This window comes from Corythoichthys intestinalis, chromosome 8 (genome assembly GCF_030265065.1).
Source record: "Corythoichthys intestinalis isolate RoL2023-P3 chromosome 8, ASM3026506v1, whole genome shotgun sequence".
Classification (NCBI taxonomy): Eukaryota; Metazoa; Chordata; class Actinopteri; order Syngnathiformes; family Syngnathidae; genus Corythoichthys; species Corythoichthys intestinalis.
The window spans coordinates 17,249,995-17,268,023 of record NC_080402.1 but is presented as its reverse complement, the minus strand read 5'-3'; the positions used below and the strand labels follow the sequence as shown (position 1 = coordinate 17,268,023).

The following is an 18,029-nucleotide window of genomic DNA, read 5'->3' as shown; positions in this document are numbered from 1 at the left end:
TCCTCCATGCAGATTTCCTCTAGAGCAGTGATGTTTTAGGGCTGTCGTTGGCAACACGGACTATCAACTCCCTCCACAGATTTTCTATGGGGTTGAGATCTGGAGACTGGCTAGGCCACTCCAGGACCTTGAAATGCTTTTATGAAGCCACTCCTTTGTTGCCCTGGCTGTGTTTTCAGGATCATTGTCATGCTGAAAGACCCAGCCACGTCTCATCTTCAATGCCCTTGCTGATGGAAGGAGATTTTCACTCAAAATCTCTCGATACATGGTCCCATTCATTCTTTCCTATACGCAGATCAATCGTCCTGGTCCCTTTGCAGAAAAATAGCCCAAAAGCATGATGTTTCCACCCCCATGCTTCACAGTGGGTATGGTGTTCTTCGGATGCAATTCAGTATTCTTTCTCCTCCAAACACGAGAACCTGTGTTTCTACCAAAAAGTTCTATTTTGGTTTCATCTGACCATAACACATTCTCCCAGCCCTCTTCTGGATCATCCAAATGCTCTCTAGCGAACTGTAGACGGGCCAGGACGTGTACTGGCTTCAGCAGGGGGACACGTCTGGCAGTGCAGGATTTGAGTCTCTGGCGGCGCATTGTGTTACTGATAGTAGCCTTTGTTACTGTGGTCCCAGCTCTCTGTAGGTCATTCACTAGGTCCCGCCGTGTGGTTCTGGGATTTTTGCTCACCGTTCTTGTTTTCATTTTGACGCCACGAGGTGAGATCTTGCATGGAGCCCTAGATCGAGGGAGATTATCAGTGGTCTTGTATGTCTTCCATTTTCTAATAATTGCTCCCACAGTTGATTTCTTTACACCAAGCGTTTTACCTATTGCAGATTCAGTCTTCCCAGCCTGGTGCAGGTCTACAATTTTGTCTATGGTGTCCTTCGACAGCTCTTTGGTCTTGTCCATAGTGGAGTTTGGAGTGTGACTGACTGAGGTTGTGGACAGGTGTCTTTTATACCGATAATGAGTTAACACAGGTGCCATTAATACAGGTAACGAGTTGAGCCTCGTCAGACCTCGTAAGAAGAAGTTAGTCCTCTTTTTCTTTTTTCAGCCAGAAATCTTGCTTGTTTGTATGTAACCAAATACTTATTTTCCACTCTAATTTGGAAATAAATTATTTTTAGTCTTTTTTTTTTTCTACATTCTGTCTGTCATTGTTGAGGATTACCCATGTTGACAATTACAGGCCTCTCGACTCTTTTGAAGTAGGAGAACTTGCACAATTGGTGGTTGACTAAATACTCATTTGCCCCACTGTATACAGTATGTGTCTTTTTCCAATGCTAAATCTGAATAAATACATTGAACACACACACAAATTTGGGTCCGCTTTGCGGTTTTTCACTTATTGCGGCGGATTCTGGTCCCCATTAACTGCGAAAAATGAGGGATCACTCTACTGTATATACCAGGAGGAGAAACAAATTCAAGAAGAAAATGTTGTTTAAATAATGTCATGTACATATTTTATTTTTACCGAATAGGGAAAAATATTGACTATAACTAATCGGAAATTGGATTTCTTTGTGTGGTTCGTTTAGATGGTGTTCTGGATCTTTCCACTAAGAAGAACCAGAGTGACAAGCAGGGCTTTTCCTCCCCTCATGGCCTCAAAGGGTAAAACACACACCTCACCTCACCTCATCACCTATCAATCAAAACACTGTTAGGAGTGTCCGCCTGTCAATCAACACATGTCTTTAGAGTGCAGACTGGAAGTGCTTAGCACCTAGCACCAGCTAGGTTAGGGTTTTGATGTAGTGGTAGTAGTTGCAACTTGTGGTTCCCGTTCAATGTCTGGTTTAAATTTAGGGTTTCAACAAGGTTTATTCATCAACCAAGATTTTATTAGAGTTTCATGTTTCCAAATTGAGTGTCAAGTCAAGGTTAGGTTTGAAATTGTGTGTCACTGCCTCATTAGGGTTTTTAATGAGTTAGGTTTTACGTTAAGGTGCACTGTAAGCGTGGCTGTGGGTTTCAAATTAGGGTATAAGGCCGGCATTATTGCTTTAAACAAAAGGTTAGGGTTTCAACCGTGCCTAAAGGTTACAACCTTGTCTTTTTTAATCTAAGTACGATACCATGGTTATTGATTAAGGTTTCAAATTACGGTTACCGCCCACATTTGGTTATCAAATTGGGGTTTGAAGCCATGGTTAACTCATTGGCTGCCACTGAGGTGATAGATCACTTTTTACCTCCCCTGTTCAAATGGAATAGAGTTCTATAGCCGTTAATCGCATGTGGGGTTTCAAGCAAGCACTTAAAATCAGGGTTACATTTTGAAGGTGTCAAGACAAGGCCATGATATCATAGTATTGCTTCAAGTTATTTACCTCAGCAGGCACATTACATATTGTGTACTGAACATCTCTAATGTTGTCATGGAAAACAAATATGTAGTGGTACATTCAGGGGAAATCTGTCTATTTTAAATGTTCTATATAGTGCACAATAATACATTTTTCAACCGATACCGATAACCGATAATTTCCTCAACGTTCCAACCGATAACTGATAATGTCAAGCCGATAATTCTATTAAAAGATTTATGTAAAATTTTAAATTATACACAAGAGAAAATATTACTGTGCAAAAATGTAATTTATTGCTCTTTTTTAACATCAAATGTGAACAAGTAGTAAATTCCAACATCTAAATAAAGACTGATTGTCTGACATTGTGTAATGGTAAACTTTTGGCAACAATTACTTACAGAGTACCTAAGTTGCACAAAAATGCCTTTAAAAGTAAGCCATTCCTAACGTATAACATTACTACACAGCAAAAACACACATCCTTAAAACTAGTTCAATTCCCTTGTTTTCAGTGTAAATCTATTGGAAATAGGTGAAATTATCTGCCAGTGCTTCAAGTATATTTCACTCAGATTTCTTGAAGAAAAATAGCTTGTTGAAAATAAGCTTAATAGCCTTATTTTAGGCAATAAACTATTATACTTAATCCTAAAAAAAAACAGAAATGTTCTTCATTCAAGAATAGGTATGGTTCAAAACATTATTTGAAAGCAATTTTTTCTTGATTTATTTATTTATTTTATTTTTTAAAAGATGTATAGGCTTAGGAAGAACAAAAGGCAATATTTACTTCAAGTAAGTGGAGTAATCTGGCGCATTCATCTGTTAACTAGTCTTTAACACTCAAAACAAAATGGGGAAAATTATTTGACTAGATTTAAGAAGAATGATCTGATTAAGACGTCAAATTTACAGCGTACTGAATGCATTACTGACTGGCTGACTTCTTTGTGTGGTTTGGTGGATGTTACAATTATCATCTAATCACTGTGCCGTCATGATAAGCATGCTTACTTGACATCACTTGTCCAAATGTTTGTGGTGAAACTGATGTGATCGGCATGTCTTTTATGAAGAAAGGTGGTCGTATAAACTGCATTTTTTTAAATCCGGGGGTTTGGCTCTCGGGTCATTTCTGTAATAGAAAACGTCTCTCGTCCGGCATCTCCTCCCGCCTGTGCCCTTCAGTCCATCCGGCCGCCAAATTAGCACCCGCGCCAGGCCTATGTCTGGCCGTGGTGCTAGATGAGTTGAACTGGAGACGAGTGGCTGCGGCGAGCTGGCCGGGGTGGATATCCGCCCGCACCGGCTGGCTCGCCGCGACATATTCGGGGCATGGCTCTGCTCCGGACGGAAGTGCGCGCCTCGCATCCCGCACGCCGTGGGGGATTGCTCGAGAAACCGAGGTGTTCGCCGGAGGTCCCGCTGCCTGCTCGCCCCGCTTAGGGCGAGGCGGCTGTGGCCTGCCGGACCGGCCAGAGCGGCGGGCTCCGTCGGAAGACGGCTACTTGTCGACTATTGTTCTCGTGCCGGTGTTTAGCCTTAGATCTGTATCGTCACAAGCCCCATAGCTTAGCTTAGTTTATTTTTGTTTGAAATAGCTTTAGCATTCACGCTAGCAGCAGCCCCGTATTCATTCCAAAAATCTGTGTGATGCAGTTTTAAAAGGCTGCTGGGTTAGTGGTGTTGAATGAGGAGGCTTTCTTTCCGCCTCGTGGAACTTCTGCATTGCATGTTTTGTAGATGGCGAGAGCGTCGTTTATTTCACACACGGAAAAATCAACGCACGCTAGTGAGAGCGCCTCAACCCTGTTGTGTAACGCCGCCTCCTCTATGACGCCGTACTCCTCAACCCCTCCTCCCTCAGGGGCTTCCGAGATGGGAGGGGTTGAGGAGGCGGCGGTGCTGAATTCTTCGGTTGTGCACATTTGGAGGCTAAATCGAGTATGTAATTATCGGATTGCATTATGGGTTGAATTTTTTATTTTTATCTGGATTATCAGTGTGACATCCTAATTGCCATTATCGGCCGATAATTATCGGTATCCGATATTATCGTGCATCTTTAGTGCTATATATAAACCATTCTGTCATATTTACGTCTACCTTGATGGGGGAGGTGATTCTCAAATGTCCTGCTTCCAAATTCAGCACAGGCCCTGAGGACAGGAGTCAGGAGTCGGCTTGGGGGTCTTCAGGGGTCTTTGGGACCCGAAGAGCCCTCCAGGCCCCCCTAAGGCACAGAACCCAAGTGGAATTCTCTAATGATTTTCTCATGAAATATTCACTCATGGATGGATCACTACTGCCCCATGTGCACTCCCTCACTCAGCAGGTTGATTGCTCTTGTTTGAAACAACAACGTACTAGATGCAACATTAAAAATACACTGGAATATACAATGTTAAGCTTACGTGTAGAATAGAATGTGAATGTTTACAGTAGACATGAACTATGATGTAAGTACACAGCTTCAGCACTTCAGGTTTACAGGCGTCGCACAACCGTAAGGTTCAGAACAATCTTTTATAGCATAACATTTTGACATCGAGTGTCTTATATCAGGATGTAGTTTGACTGACAAATTATTAACAAGAGCACCATATTCTTAAACTTTAGAATAACATTACAAAAAAATGAAACACTCATAATTTATTTCCTAGTAATGGAAAGCCACAACAGAAGGATGAAACAGCCACCTGAGGCTCTGTAGAAGGTTGCAGATCACTTGTGTAGACCATTATTTATGTCAGCCTTCCTGATGACTCCATTGTAATGTGGACTCTGGCTTCCGTCACTAACCTCATATTATTATTCTCCAAGAGGCCGAGACCCTCCCACTGTGATAATCTGTTTTCAGGCTCCAGCTGAGGACTCCTCCCCCCACGCATGTACACACACCCTTACACCTACGAAATATTCTGTAAACAGTGGAACCTGAAGTTACAAATTTGATTGATTCTTCTCTTCTTCTCAGCGTTTGTCAATTAAAACCAGAAGTGGGCAGGGTAGCCAAAATTTTACTCAAGTAAGAGGAGAGATTCTTCTACATTATATTAGTTAAGTAAAAGTAAAAGTAGTCTTCCAAAAATTTACTCAAGCACAAGTGAAAAAAGTATTCATTGAGAAGAATACACAAGTCATCAGTCAACTGTGAGTGACAGCTTACAACGTCTGATTTTTTTGTTGCTTGTTTTTTAACTGTGGTATATTTTTTTTCTCACCACAACTTCATGTATATGAACTGTTATTTTTATACTGTACTATAACCGGTGTTGTTAATAACGGCGTTAGAATATAATGGCGTTACTAACTTTGTTATTTTCTTCAGTAGTGAGTAATCTAATTAATTAGTTTTCTCATCTTGGCAACGCCGTTACTGAGGCGGGTAAAAGCGAGCGCTACTGTGCGTTGCGATGTTGGTTGACTGACGCGAGAAAAGTCTGAAAAAGACGGACTCACGGAGACAAGAGAGGAGAGCAGGAGTGGGGAGGTGGCAAGGGAGGGTGACGCCGTTGCAACCGCGATGCTGCTATGCTAGGTGGCTCCAATAATACCTGACTGTAGCCGATAGCCTACAAACTACGCCCACATGATGCTTTGGTAGATAGCACATATATACAGAACTAGATGCAAATGACAGACACGGCGGCGTTAGCAACATGTATAATAAAGAACTAAATGCGTTAGTAAAAAGCCGCCATCTTAAAGTAGTAGACTTCTCAAGAAGGCTCTGTTGTAGAAAACCTTCCTAGCGAACTTAAGTAACTTTTTATCTAAAATACTCCTATATCGGTAAAACTTAACTTTAATCTATGTTTAAATGATGAAACAGTTTTAAAACTTAAGCATGTCGAAAATAGACAGAAGGGAACTAATGCAATAATGGGAGTAGAGCTGAAACGAATACTCGAGTAACTCGAGTTTAAAAACTGATCCAAGTAATTTTATTCACCTCGAGGAATCCTTTAATTTTGCCAGCTCTAAGCATCACGTTTTGCCCGGACTACTTTTAATGCGGGACAACGCGCTGACGTCACGTGCGTAGAGGAAGAAGGAATAAAAAATACCTTACTGCAGCCTTTACAAACTGCGCCAACGTTGCTAAAAACTACGCCCGCATGTTGCTACGGTGGTAGCAGCCTAGCATGTAGCGTCTGATGCATGTCATAGGTATCACACGTACGTAGAACTAGATGCAAAATGACCGACTCGGCGGCGTTAATGAAACAGCCGCCATCTTAAAGCAGTACACTTCTGAGCACTCAAACTTATAGCTTGACACAAGTGGAAATTCAATTGAAACACTGAGGAAAAACACCTAACTTTTAAGTCATGTGTGTTATCAAGCGTCATGACATTTTTAGGTAAGAAATATATATATTTTTTATAAGATCTAAAAGTATTAGGAGTGTAAGCAGTGAACTAGTCTTTTTTTTTTAGTCACATTTGAGATGCAATTGTTGGCTGTTTTCAACAATGTACATTGAAAATGAAGACATTGACTGACTGAAAATGGTTCAATATTACATGAAATGTCTTGTTTTCTCATCTATATGTATAATTGCTCTTTACCTAAAAAAAAAAAAAAATGTTTTATCCGATTACTCGATTAATCGATAGAATTTTCAGTCGATTACTCGATTACTAAAATGTTCGATAGCTGCAGCCCTAAACGGTAAATTTTAACAACTTTAATGGTTGATTCACAACATTAAATGACTTCCACACATAGCAAAGGTTACGATCTATTTATCGCAATATCCGCAATACCCCTGTGTCTAGTTCAATTTAGGGTAAAGAATTGGGCTTGGGCCAATTGTCCCAACAACCCTTTAAACTTCACATTGTGTGACCTGTTTTTTTGTTTGTTTGTTTGTTGTTTAAAAAAAAAAAAATATTACCAGTTACTTTGCCATGTAACTAATTACTCTTACATTCAGGTAACTGAGTTACTTATGCAATTACTTTTTGGGAGAAGTAATTTGTAACTGTAATTAATTACTTTTTTTTAAGTAAGATTAACAACACTGACTATAACCTATTACATTACCATATTAGGCCAAAAAGATGATACAAAAATCATCTCTGGAAAGTATTAAGTCAATGTGTCGAATAAAGCCGAAAAATGTAATGACTATAGTATAGCCCAAAGTAATCGAGTCAGAGTAGTGTTTCTTGCTCATAAATCTACTCAAGTAAAAGTAAAAAGTCTTGCATGGTAAAACTACTATCTGAAGTACATTTTTCTCAAAAAGTTACTTAAGTAAATGTAACGGAGTAAATTTAATCTGTTACTACCCACCTCTGATTAAAACATTTGTTTTATTGAACATAACTTTCCAGTAATATAAATCATTCATTTCAGCTTTGAAAAAAGTTATGCTACTTTAGTAAAACCTTGTACACTGTATTTTAACATCCGAAGAACCCCCTCGGGCTTAATTGGTCCTCTCGCCTTTGACTCCCCTGATTTAGAAAAAAATATGTCATACTTTTGTACCCGTCTAATCAGTGTTTACTGAGAGAGTGGCCTTCTTCTTCCTCCTTTTATTCGTTTCTTTCCTCCCCCTCTTCTTTTTCTTCTGTTGCCATGGAAGCACTTAAATGGAAGCCCTTTGCCTCTTTCGTCTCGCCACAGACACATTATGATGCTACCGCAAAGCAGTCTGTTCATTTCTTGTCAAATTTGCATAGGTCCCCGATCCTTTGTCTCTCAGTCGGTCAGTCGATCTAACAAGTTGAAAACCCAGATGTTCCTAAACTAGAGCATTGCCCAGTCTGGTTTTTAACTTTGAATTTGTTCTTGGTATTGTCCATGAGTGAGCACTTGAGTAAAGTCCAAAGTACCAGAACAACTGAAAGATACATGGAAGATGCATAGCTTTGTCTTGACAGATTTTTGACCTGGTTCTGGTCTTCACTGGTTCATGGTTTATTTTGTGACTTCGAACCTGGAACTTTTACATTTGTTGTTGACATTTTTCTTAGTATTATTTGAAGGAATCTGACCTTTTAGCCAGATTGCCGCAATCACCGCAGCCGGACCCGCGCTGGCGCAGCTCCAACGACCCAGGCCAGCGAAACGCGGCCAAAAGGCCAAACTCCGCGCGTTCACCTTAGTCTTATCCCCTTGTACCGACTCCATTTTAAAACCTGGAAAAAGGCTTCGAAACACAAGTTGACATTTTTATTCCGTTCGACAGTGATCAAACGGCAAGGCAAAACATCAACAGACCCAGGCGAGGACGCAGAATGGTTCAAGGGTTGGCATATCACAAGTCAACAAAAGATTCACGAGAAAAATTGACAACGATTAGTTAAACATTCAGTCTTTTTGAAGGCTCTTGTGGGGCTGGCCGTGGGCAGGAAGAGGGGTGTGTTTGGGTCTTCTTCTGATGCAGATTTGGGCAGTCAAGTTCGTGTGTCACCGTTGCTGGGTCATGGTTAATGAGGCAACTGAGGTGAGAGGTTCGGCGCGCCTCCCCCTCTGAGAGGTGCTGAGCTATCAAACTTAGAGTTATTTTTTTTTATCGGGTGTTGTGGTAGTGCAGGACGTCCCGCCATTTGTTCTGAACTGTCCTGAGGAGCTAATTGCAGGTTTTGGTGTTGCAGACGTGGGCTTGTAGATGTCTTGCCTTTCACCTAGTAGTCAGCGTCAATCTTGCTCGGTCAGCTGCATGACGCACGCATTGGGCTTCCGTGGTCAGAAGGCGTCATGTATCTCTTATGCCAAATGTCAAATATATTCTGCTTGATTTTCTTAAACTATGATATCAATGTTTTTTTTTATTTTATATTTGGTACGTTAGAGTAATACAAACAGTCAAACAGTAAATACGAGAAAAGATACTATTCCTTCAGAAGTCTTGATACTCCTTACCCTGAACAGATCTTACCAACTGCTTGTTTTCCTCTACACAGGCGCCCCGTGAAGATGGACGCTTCCATAAAGGTGGACCGTTCCATGCCGGATGCGGACGAGGACGACGTCATGCTACCACAAAGCTTTCAGGACGGCTTGAGGGAGAACTTGATCAGCTCTTTTAAGCCACCGCTAGCCCGCTCACTGCGCATTAAGGAGGAGCTGCTCAGCCAGAAGCACCGCCTTCTGAGTCAGCCTGCTGCACTCTCATTGGCCAGTCTGGAGTCAGCCGGCCTCCTCAATCACGGCCAGTCGCACTCTTTGCTGGGCCAGAAGGGCTCCTCGTCCTTCTGGGGCAGCAAGGCTCACCTGGAGAGTCTGATCAAGCTGAAACAGGCCAGCGGGGCCTTGAGCGGGACTTTCGGGGACCTCAAAGACCTGCCTAAGTTCCTGGAGAACCACCACAACCACCACGGCGCCTTCTCCTTCAAGAGTTCCCTTCTTCACCACCACAATCAGGTCTCCAAGGCCCAGCATCACCACCACGATGCCAAGCGGGATCATTCGCCCCCAGTTGACCTGAAGATCCCGCAGGTCCGGGGCATGGATCTCTCTTGGGACTCCCCCGCCTCCGACCTGTACGGGTATGGTGGAATTGGACCCGGAGGTGGTGGAGGCCTGAGCGAGAACACCTTGAACCGGAAGCTGAGGGCCATCCTGCCCAAGCAGAACCGGCGGGGTGGGAGTTTAGGAAGCCTGCTGGACGGCGCAGCGGAATACTGGACCGCCGACCTGGAACACTCTGCCTCCGGGCCGGCGTATTCTACCTCGGACATGGAGGGGGACCCCAACTCCAAGCAGCCACGGAAGAAGAGGGGGCGCTATCGGCAGTACAACAGCGAGATCCTGGAGGAGGCTATTGCCGTGGTGATGAGCGGCAAAATGAGCGTCTCCAAGGCGCAGAACATGTACGGAATCCCTCACAGTACCCTGGAGTACAAAGTCAAGGAGCGCATGGGTACTCTAAAGAACCCCCCAAAGAAGAAGCTCAAGCTGATGATGAAGATGGAGACAGGCGGTCCTGAATTCCCAGGTGACACAGAGAATACACCTGCTGTCACCCTGAGCAACGTGGCCTGCGGCGCCGCACCCCCGTCGCTTGGCCCTGCCGAGCTCAAGGTGGATGTCAAGGAAGAGATGGAACCCATTGATTAAAATTAACCTCACTAGACTTCTCCAGAACCATGGGGCTTTATTTGTGCCAATTTCCTCTGCAGCATCCTGGCTGAGCACAAATGCAGGGATGAAAAAGCAAGATGGGTTCTCGGAGACCAACCACTAATCGGAAACATTTTTGTTGAGATTTTTCTACTCGATACAAACAACGACAATTTTATGAAATTTATTCAAGCATGCGGCTAATCCCCAGACGGGTGGTGAATTTCAAGTTCATTTTCCTGAAAGATTGCGGTAAATTATTGAAACCTCAAAAGAAATTTTGGAAATTCTCTTTCCATGGGAATTAACTGGGAATTATGGGTAATTAGGTGGCAAAGTATCATAATACAAGTATATTAAACAAAATTGCGGTTTGCCATGAACAGATTTCCTTGCAAAATTGAGAGCCTGCATGCCAAGGCATTACAGTACATTACGGTTACCTTAATTGCTAAATGTACCTCAGATTTCAAACATGCAATGGCTAGTCAAAAATCTTCTGTTAAGGCCACTTTTATTGCATGAAATACAAATTAGTCAGGATAATACAAAAATATATTTACATTTCCCCGAGAAAGCATACTTTTCACTTTGTAAATTCCTAATTTATTCCCATAAATTGTCGTTAATTCCCGTGGAGTGTTTCCAACCATGAAAATTCCTGGAACTTTGCAACCCTAATCCCCAGATCAAAAAAACTTGAAAACCAAACACTGCCGCCCCTGCCGCTTCTCTGGACCTGGACCCTTACTGCTTATGTATGCAGTCTCTTGGGAACATTCCAATCTGGGCAAAGAGACAAATGGAGTTGGGGGTGGGGGGGGGGGGGTATACGGTTGGGAAAAAAAAAATTGGAAAGTGACTTAAGTGTACGTTTGAATCAACGCCGTCAAGATTCCTCGTCAGGGTTGTGAATCTGAACCCACCTGCCAGGTAGCCATGATGCTTTAACTGCAAGACCTTTCTTTCCTGACCGCGACGTCCCGCCGAGTTCTGCGCGGAACAAGAAGACACACAAAAAGTCATTCAGGGATGCATGTTTGTGAGTTTTGTGACAAACTACTGACTGGTGAGATCATTATTTTCCTTCTTTATGTTTTTTATTTCTTTTTTTTTGGTTTTGCTTTCTTTTGCACTACACTTTGGGTCCGGCGCTCTGGCGGACCAGGTTACCTCGGCATTGTTGCCCTCGCATCATGCACTTATTACGGTCCGTCTCACAAGCCGGGTCGGGAGGGCCCGCCGACGCCGCTCACTCCAGATTCGGTTACGGATCCACTGCAGCGGCGGCGGCGCTACCTCATGGACCTCCATCAGTGTCCAACCATAGAAGGCCATCACAGTTTTGGCCTTTCAGGATGGGCCTGAAGCTCGGCTGCTATCCACTCGATGAGCCCCCGCTCCTATGCTAATGTTTTAGCGGGGCCTTGGCTAATCACTTTAGCTAGCTAGCTAGCTAGCTAGCCTGTGATAAGCCAAGACACTTTGCTAATGTTTGTTTTTTTCCTGTTTTCTTATCTCTCTTCTAATCAAGCTCAGCTAATCGAGTTGCTCTCCATCCAATTTCAAGTTTTAAAGGCAGTTTACTATGACAATGTGCATTTATATAGGGCGGGAGGGAGGGTGGGTTCATATGCAGTGGGGGTGGGAGGGGTTAGCTGATAGTCAGATTTAATATATTATAAATTATTACGACTGAAAAAAAGCCAATTGTTTCTTTTCTGCTGGTTGTGAACTCAGGGTGTAACTGAGACGTGGCTTTCAAACGAGACTACTTAGCAAAAACAGCAAGCGGCGCGGCGGCGGCCAAGCTGACCTGCCGCACATTGCACCGCAACTCAAAAAAAAAAAAAAAAAAAAAACACTCCCGACCATCCTCCTACTAATACACATCATAGCACTTTGGGACATTAAAGATGCCAGGTTGTGCATGTACAGTAGCCTGACATTTCTCTGGGGGCGGGGGGTGAGGCGGAGCTAGCTTTAGCGCACCGACACCACTTAGGTCCGCCTCTCGCTGGGGGATGGGGGGAGTAGTGGGACAAACATCACTCAGAGGATGGATGGAAAGAAAAAAGGCTTTTGTTTGCAGTCTTTTGTATGGAGCCTCAGACATGATATGGGGGTAAAGAAATGAATTGTGGCTTCAATATAGATGTTCCTACAGGACAGTTTCTAGCCATGGTGCGCAACATACGCGCCCCCAGATGTTCAAGTTGATGTCAAACACATAAATAAGTATTCCATGCGCACAAAAATTATGTGATCACTCTGTATGTAGATTATGCACACACACACACACACAAACATACTTTTTACAAATGAATGATAATATCATTCAGAAAACTTGGGGGAAAAGGTGTGCTACATTTAAAAGTTGTATAAGGGCAACTGTATTAAACCCATAAATGAGCATTTTTGTGCGCATGCTATATCTTTAATTTCTTTTAGCCACAATTACATTTTTCCTCTGTCGTGTCTATAGGCTCTATAGAGCCTATACTTTAGCTTTTGTTTGTTTGTTGTTCTTTTGTGTTCTTTTTTTTGCTTGATTTTGTTAGCTCTGGCAATGCCTGGTTAGAGATATCTTTTGAACCTGACAATTCACTCCTCTAAATGTACTGTACATTTATTTATTTGATTGTTTTCCTTGAAAATGGCATGCACCGCTTTAGTTTGGGGCTGATTTTAATACGCAGGCTCGCGGTCTTACTCCTATAGGATATTGATCCTGTCCAGTCAATTGATGCTTATTTAATTAGCGCCACTCATTACCTGCTTCATACAATCGTTCGTGACTTAATTGGCAGGCATGTGCGGCCAAAGGAGAAAAGACATCTTGCATGAAATGCAACCACACTTTGAACAATGCCGAGCATTTGAAGTGTCTAAAAAAAAAAAAGCTTCCAATCAGTGACCAATCACCGCTACAAAACAAATTGGCATCCATTTTGTTTTTAGCGTGGAGCGTATGAATTTGTGTTTATTTAAAAGTAAAGATAAAAAAACAGACAAAATTGGCACTTATTGCGCAGATTTTTACATGAAAAAACTAGCAGCACTTATCCCTTATTTTTGAGGGGGTTAATCTACAACAGCAATGTGCAAAATTAAAAAGTCATGTAACCATGAATAAACCACCTATATGTATAAAGGTAACTGCAAATGTATGAAAATCAGTATTAAATAAGATCAACCAAAACCGAGATTGAATAATTAGGTCTAAATACAGCTCTGGGGGGAAAAATGAAACATAGAAAACCTTTTTGAAGGGGTATTTTGCCTTTTTTTTTTTTTTTTTTTTTTTTTTTACATTCTGCAAATCAGTGTTTTTGGCAGCCCTTTTATTTTTGTATTAGTATTTAGGATTAAAATCCTTGCTATTCTTTGTCATATTTTAGTCATTTCAAAATATGTTCGTCTTCGTCTAGTTTTACTCGACAATTACTTAAAATGTTTTCGTCTGTAAAACTCAAAAAGTTTTATTTCAAAATAAATAAATAAAGGTTTCCAACAATTTCAAAGGAACATTGACAGACATGCACATAATTGTAGTGTCTTCACAATGATAATACACTCTTAGCAGGGAAACAGTACACTATTTTCAATTAATTAAAGCCACCTAGACGCCACGAACTGTATGGTTGAAAAAAAAAAAAGTTGTCCAAGATTTTAAGATGACGCTCGCCACACTAATTGCTAATGCTAACAAGAACGCTATGCTAACGCTGCAAGTTACATGTAGTGTGTGATGATCACTCAGCACAGACATTTAAAGGCTAAAGCAACATGGCATATTATCTCTAATAAAGATAACAGAACAAATCTTTTTGTTTCAAAACAAGCAAGTCTGGAGCTTGGAGAGGACACTGGTGCGTGTGTGTGGGGCGGTAGAGCGCAGCACGTCACATGAGTGACAGGACCAAACACTGCTATGATGCTAACTACAAATACGATTAAAAAATGTCACACATTGTGAACATAAGACGGAAACTATGGCACATTTTCATCTCGTTCTAGTCTCATCAGAAGAAAACTGGCGTTCGTCTCGTTATGTTTTAGTCTGCCAAGACTAGGCATGTGCCAGTATGATAACCTGAAGCAAAAACATCACTGTTTCACGGTATCATAGTATTACAATTACAGCTCTAAAATGTTTAATTTTGAGATTTTTGAGTTACAAAAAATAATAACAAATTGGAATACAAGTAAAATTTTAAGTTAAATAAATTAAAAGTATTAACAGTATGTTTTACCAATGCTAGACATATTACACACGCTGGAGTTAACTCTCGCAGCTAGTGGGAAATGTTCATGACAGCATTGACTAACCTTTAATTTTGTGTAAATGCGAAATCATAGTGGAGATACTGCCTTCTTTGGTAGCCACCCCCCGCAAACATGTTTTACATGTTGGTTGCCCCACCTAAGCCATGGCTGTCTGTAACTTTCCTGTACCCGAAGTATTCCTATACCAGCGACTTTGTTTTCTTCGATGGGGAAAAAAGTTCATGTGTTTCATGTCCTGACACTGAGCAACAACTTGAGGAGGAGTGATTTCTCCCTCCATTTTGGGACACCAATTAACAGCAAAATCAGTGAAATGAATAATTTTTCTTTAGTGTCTTAGATTTATCCAGAGCTGTATTTAAAACAATAGTTTGCATCATGTGAAAATGTTCAAAACATCAAAACAAACTACCTTAATCTTTAACGTTAGTCTGTTCTTCCTCAATATGACCCAGCAAGCAAAAAAAAAAAAAAAAGACTTAAAAAAATTTTTTTTTTAAATTCCATGTTCCATTGACTGTTAACTCCTCTTGAGGGCCCCCTAGTGCAGATGTTGAGCTGGCTCGAACGTTGTAGGAGCCCACTGGACTCGGGGGTGCATGCCATTTCTTTTGATGTTGTCCAGTCTTGTTTTTTGACTGTCCACAGTCACAACAACAACAATATAGTCCTCATCATGCTTCTGACATACTAAATGATAGCAGGATCAATGTATCTGTACAAAACACGCTGGCTCTCATGTTGAATGTAGAAAAGAACGGTAGCCTTCATTACTGTAAACGTCTCAGGATGCAGCCGGCGGGATGGGGTCAGCAATATTAGTCAGTCGGAAAAAAATAGTGGCGCACTCACATAACTACCTGAAGAAGATGGACATATTTATAGATTATATGAATAGAATATGAAATATGATATATGGACCACACGTTATACCTCAATCTCACTAGAAGGACTTACTTGCCGTGCCTCGTACTTTGCTCTATCCTAGCGACGGGAAATGTATTTTCCCATTGTTAGAACTGTGTATTATTTTTTTCTTCTTTCATTTTTGTTTTTTTAAGTTTCCTCCCTCTTCATGAGGATGAGGTGTCAAGTGTCTGACTGACCAATATTTGCCACCCTACCTCGTATTTTTTTCTATTTCACACACTTACACACTCACAACCTTAGAGAAGTCATGGGGCAGATCCAAGTGGGATGCCTAAAAACAACTTTTTGGGTTTCTGCGGTTGAGTTTCACCCTCCGGGGCAACAAAAACTGACCCCGCCTTTTGTCTGCCTGACTTTCTCACCCGTGAAATCGGAGACGTAAATATGTGATGCTTTTATGTTGTACGTGCTTGGTTCAATCATTTTTGTTCTTTTGTGTTTTTGTCTCCAAGACTGCCAGAAACGAAAACTGCGCTAACCTCTCAGACACCACGTTGCCCGCTGTCATCTTGTCTACCCCCGTCATGGTTGTTTCCACTTGTGGTTGTCGTTGGATACCTCAGGTCTGACCACTTTATCGAAGCAGCTGATTGTACAATAGCAACACACACAAAGCATGAAAAATCAGGATTTTTAGTGCCGCTACTTTACAGATTTTTAGCCCTTTTTAAAAGAATCTTTGTCCCTTGTTAGTATTGTTGTTTTCCTTGTTGGGAAAAAATGATTTATCTAAGTTTTGAAAAGTCAGGTTTGCTGTGAATAAGCACCGTCTTATTCTCTTGAGCACACGCACGCACACATGCACACACTCATCGTCAGGTAGCCATATGTTGAGTGGGCGGATTCAGACGGTTAATTGCATGTCTCGATTCGAAGAAGGTGGTGGGCGCGTTTGCTCCATTTGTCGCCAATGCTTCTGTGAACATCTTTTTCCTCTGCCTTCTTTTCCGACACTTCCTAAATGTAAAAAATGTCTGTCAAAAGATGGAAGTTACCAATACTTTGCTGAATGCGATTAAGTCAAAAGGAGCCATATAGAAACGTCATCAATGTCTGTTAAAAGATGGAAATTACCAATACTTTGCTGAATGCGATTAAGTCAAAAGCAGCCATATAGAAACATCATTTATATACTGTAGTTTTAGCCCTTACATGCATTTAAACCTAATAAAACACTTTTTATTGTAACTTATCACCTGTTCTCGCACTCCTGCTGCCAAGAAGTGGGAGGCTATGATACAGTATAAAATCACTTTGAGAAAGCAAAGAGATTGCATCAAGCTGTTTGTGTACTGTAGTATAAAACTGACACATAAAACATGAGATAATTCAATTTTGTATACCAAAATATTTAACCAAACCGTTTAATAAAAGCCCACTATGTTAATGCTAAAGTATAATAAGATATGCAATAGATGTGCTAATGCTACTCGTCGACACATTGAGCAGCAACAGATGCAGACAGTTTATATTCTCACGGATTTATTTTCTCTGTGCTGTGAGTATGACACTTAGGCTAGGTTCAGACCGCAAGTATTGATGCACAATTCAGATTTTTCTTCATATCCGTTTTTTTTTTGCCAGTTCAGACTGCCAGTTTCCATTGAGCCGTTCAAGTATTACGCATGTCCAGACCTGCATGCGCAAAAGCATCAAAACAAATGACTACACATGCTGGCCCTCCGTTATTCTAGGGTGACCATGTTTTGATTTCCAAAAAGAGTACACAAATAACATACATAGATACGTCATCCCTGTTTACTCTTATATTCAAAGTTTACCGTGAACTCCATAATTATTGGCACCCCTGAAAAAGATGTGTTTTTTAGCTTCTAATATATATTTTTTTAATTCAAATAATATGAGACCTTAATGGAAAAAAGGATAAAAATCCAACCTTCAATACAAGTGCATTCATTCAGTGGGGAAAAAATCCCACATAAAGAAAAAATTATTGGCATCAAATAATGTGTGTCACAATTATTAGCACCCCTGGTGTTAATACTTTGTACAACCCCCTTTTGCCAACAAAACAAGGTCTGGGGACTGAGATGGCCATGGGAGGAGCTTGATTTTGTGTCTGGTGAACCATATCTGTGTAGATTTGGCCATATGTTTAGGGTCATTGTCTTGCTGAAAGACCCAGTGACGACCCATCTTCAGCTTTCGGGCAGAGGGCAACAGATTTTGATTTAAAATGTCCTGGTATTTCAAAGCATTCATGATGCCATGTACCCTAACAAGGTTCCCAGGGCCTTTGGAAGCGAAACAGCCCCACAGCATCACTGACCCACCCCCATACTTCACAGTGGGTATGAGGTGCTTTTCAGCATGCGCATCTTTCGTGGCACGCCAGACCCACTTCGAGTGTTTGTTGCCAAAAAGCTCAATCT

General features: G+C 41.5%; 1 protein-coding gene across 2 annotated transcripts in view; it reads left to right on the top strand.

Annotated features, from left to right (window-relative positions):
* Positions 1-12,010, top strand: part of lcor (ligand dependent nuclear receptor corepressor) — a 108,051-nt gene extending 96,041 nt beyond the window's left edge. For both annotated transcript variants that reach the window (XM_057843121.1, XM_057843122.1), the window contains 2 exons: positions 1,557-1,632; positions 9,258-12,010. In XM_057843121.1, the coding sequence (XP_057699104.1) occupies positions 1,557-1,632; positions 9,258-10,413 (1,232 nt within the window). In that variant the 3' untranslated portion in view covers positions 10,414-12,010. The remainder of the gene's footprint in view (positions 1-1,556; positions 1,633-9,257) is intronic.
* Positions 12,011-18,029: the final 6,019 nt, after the last annotated feature.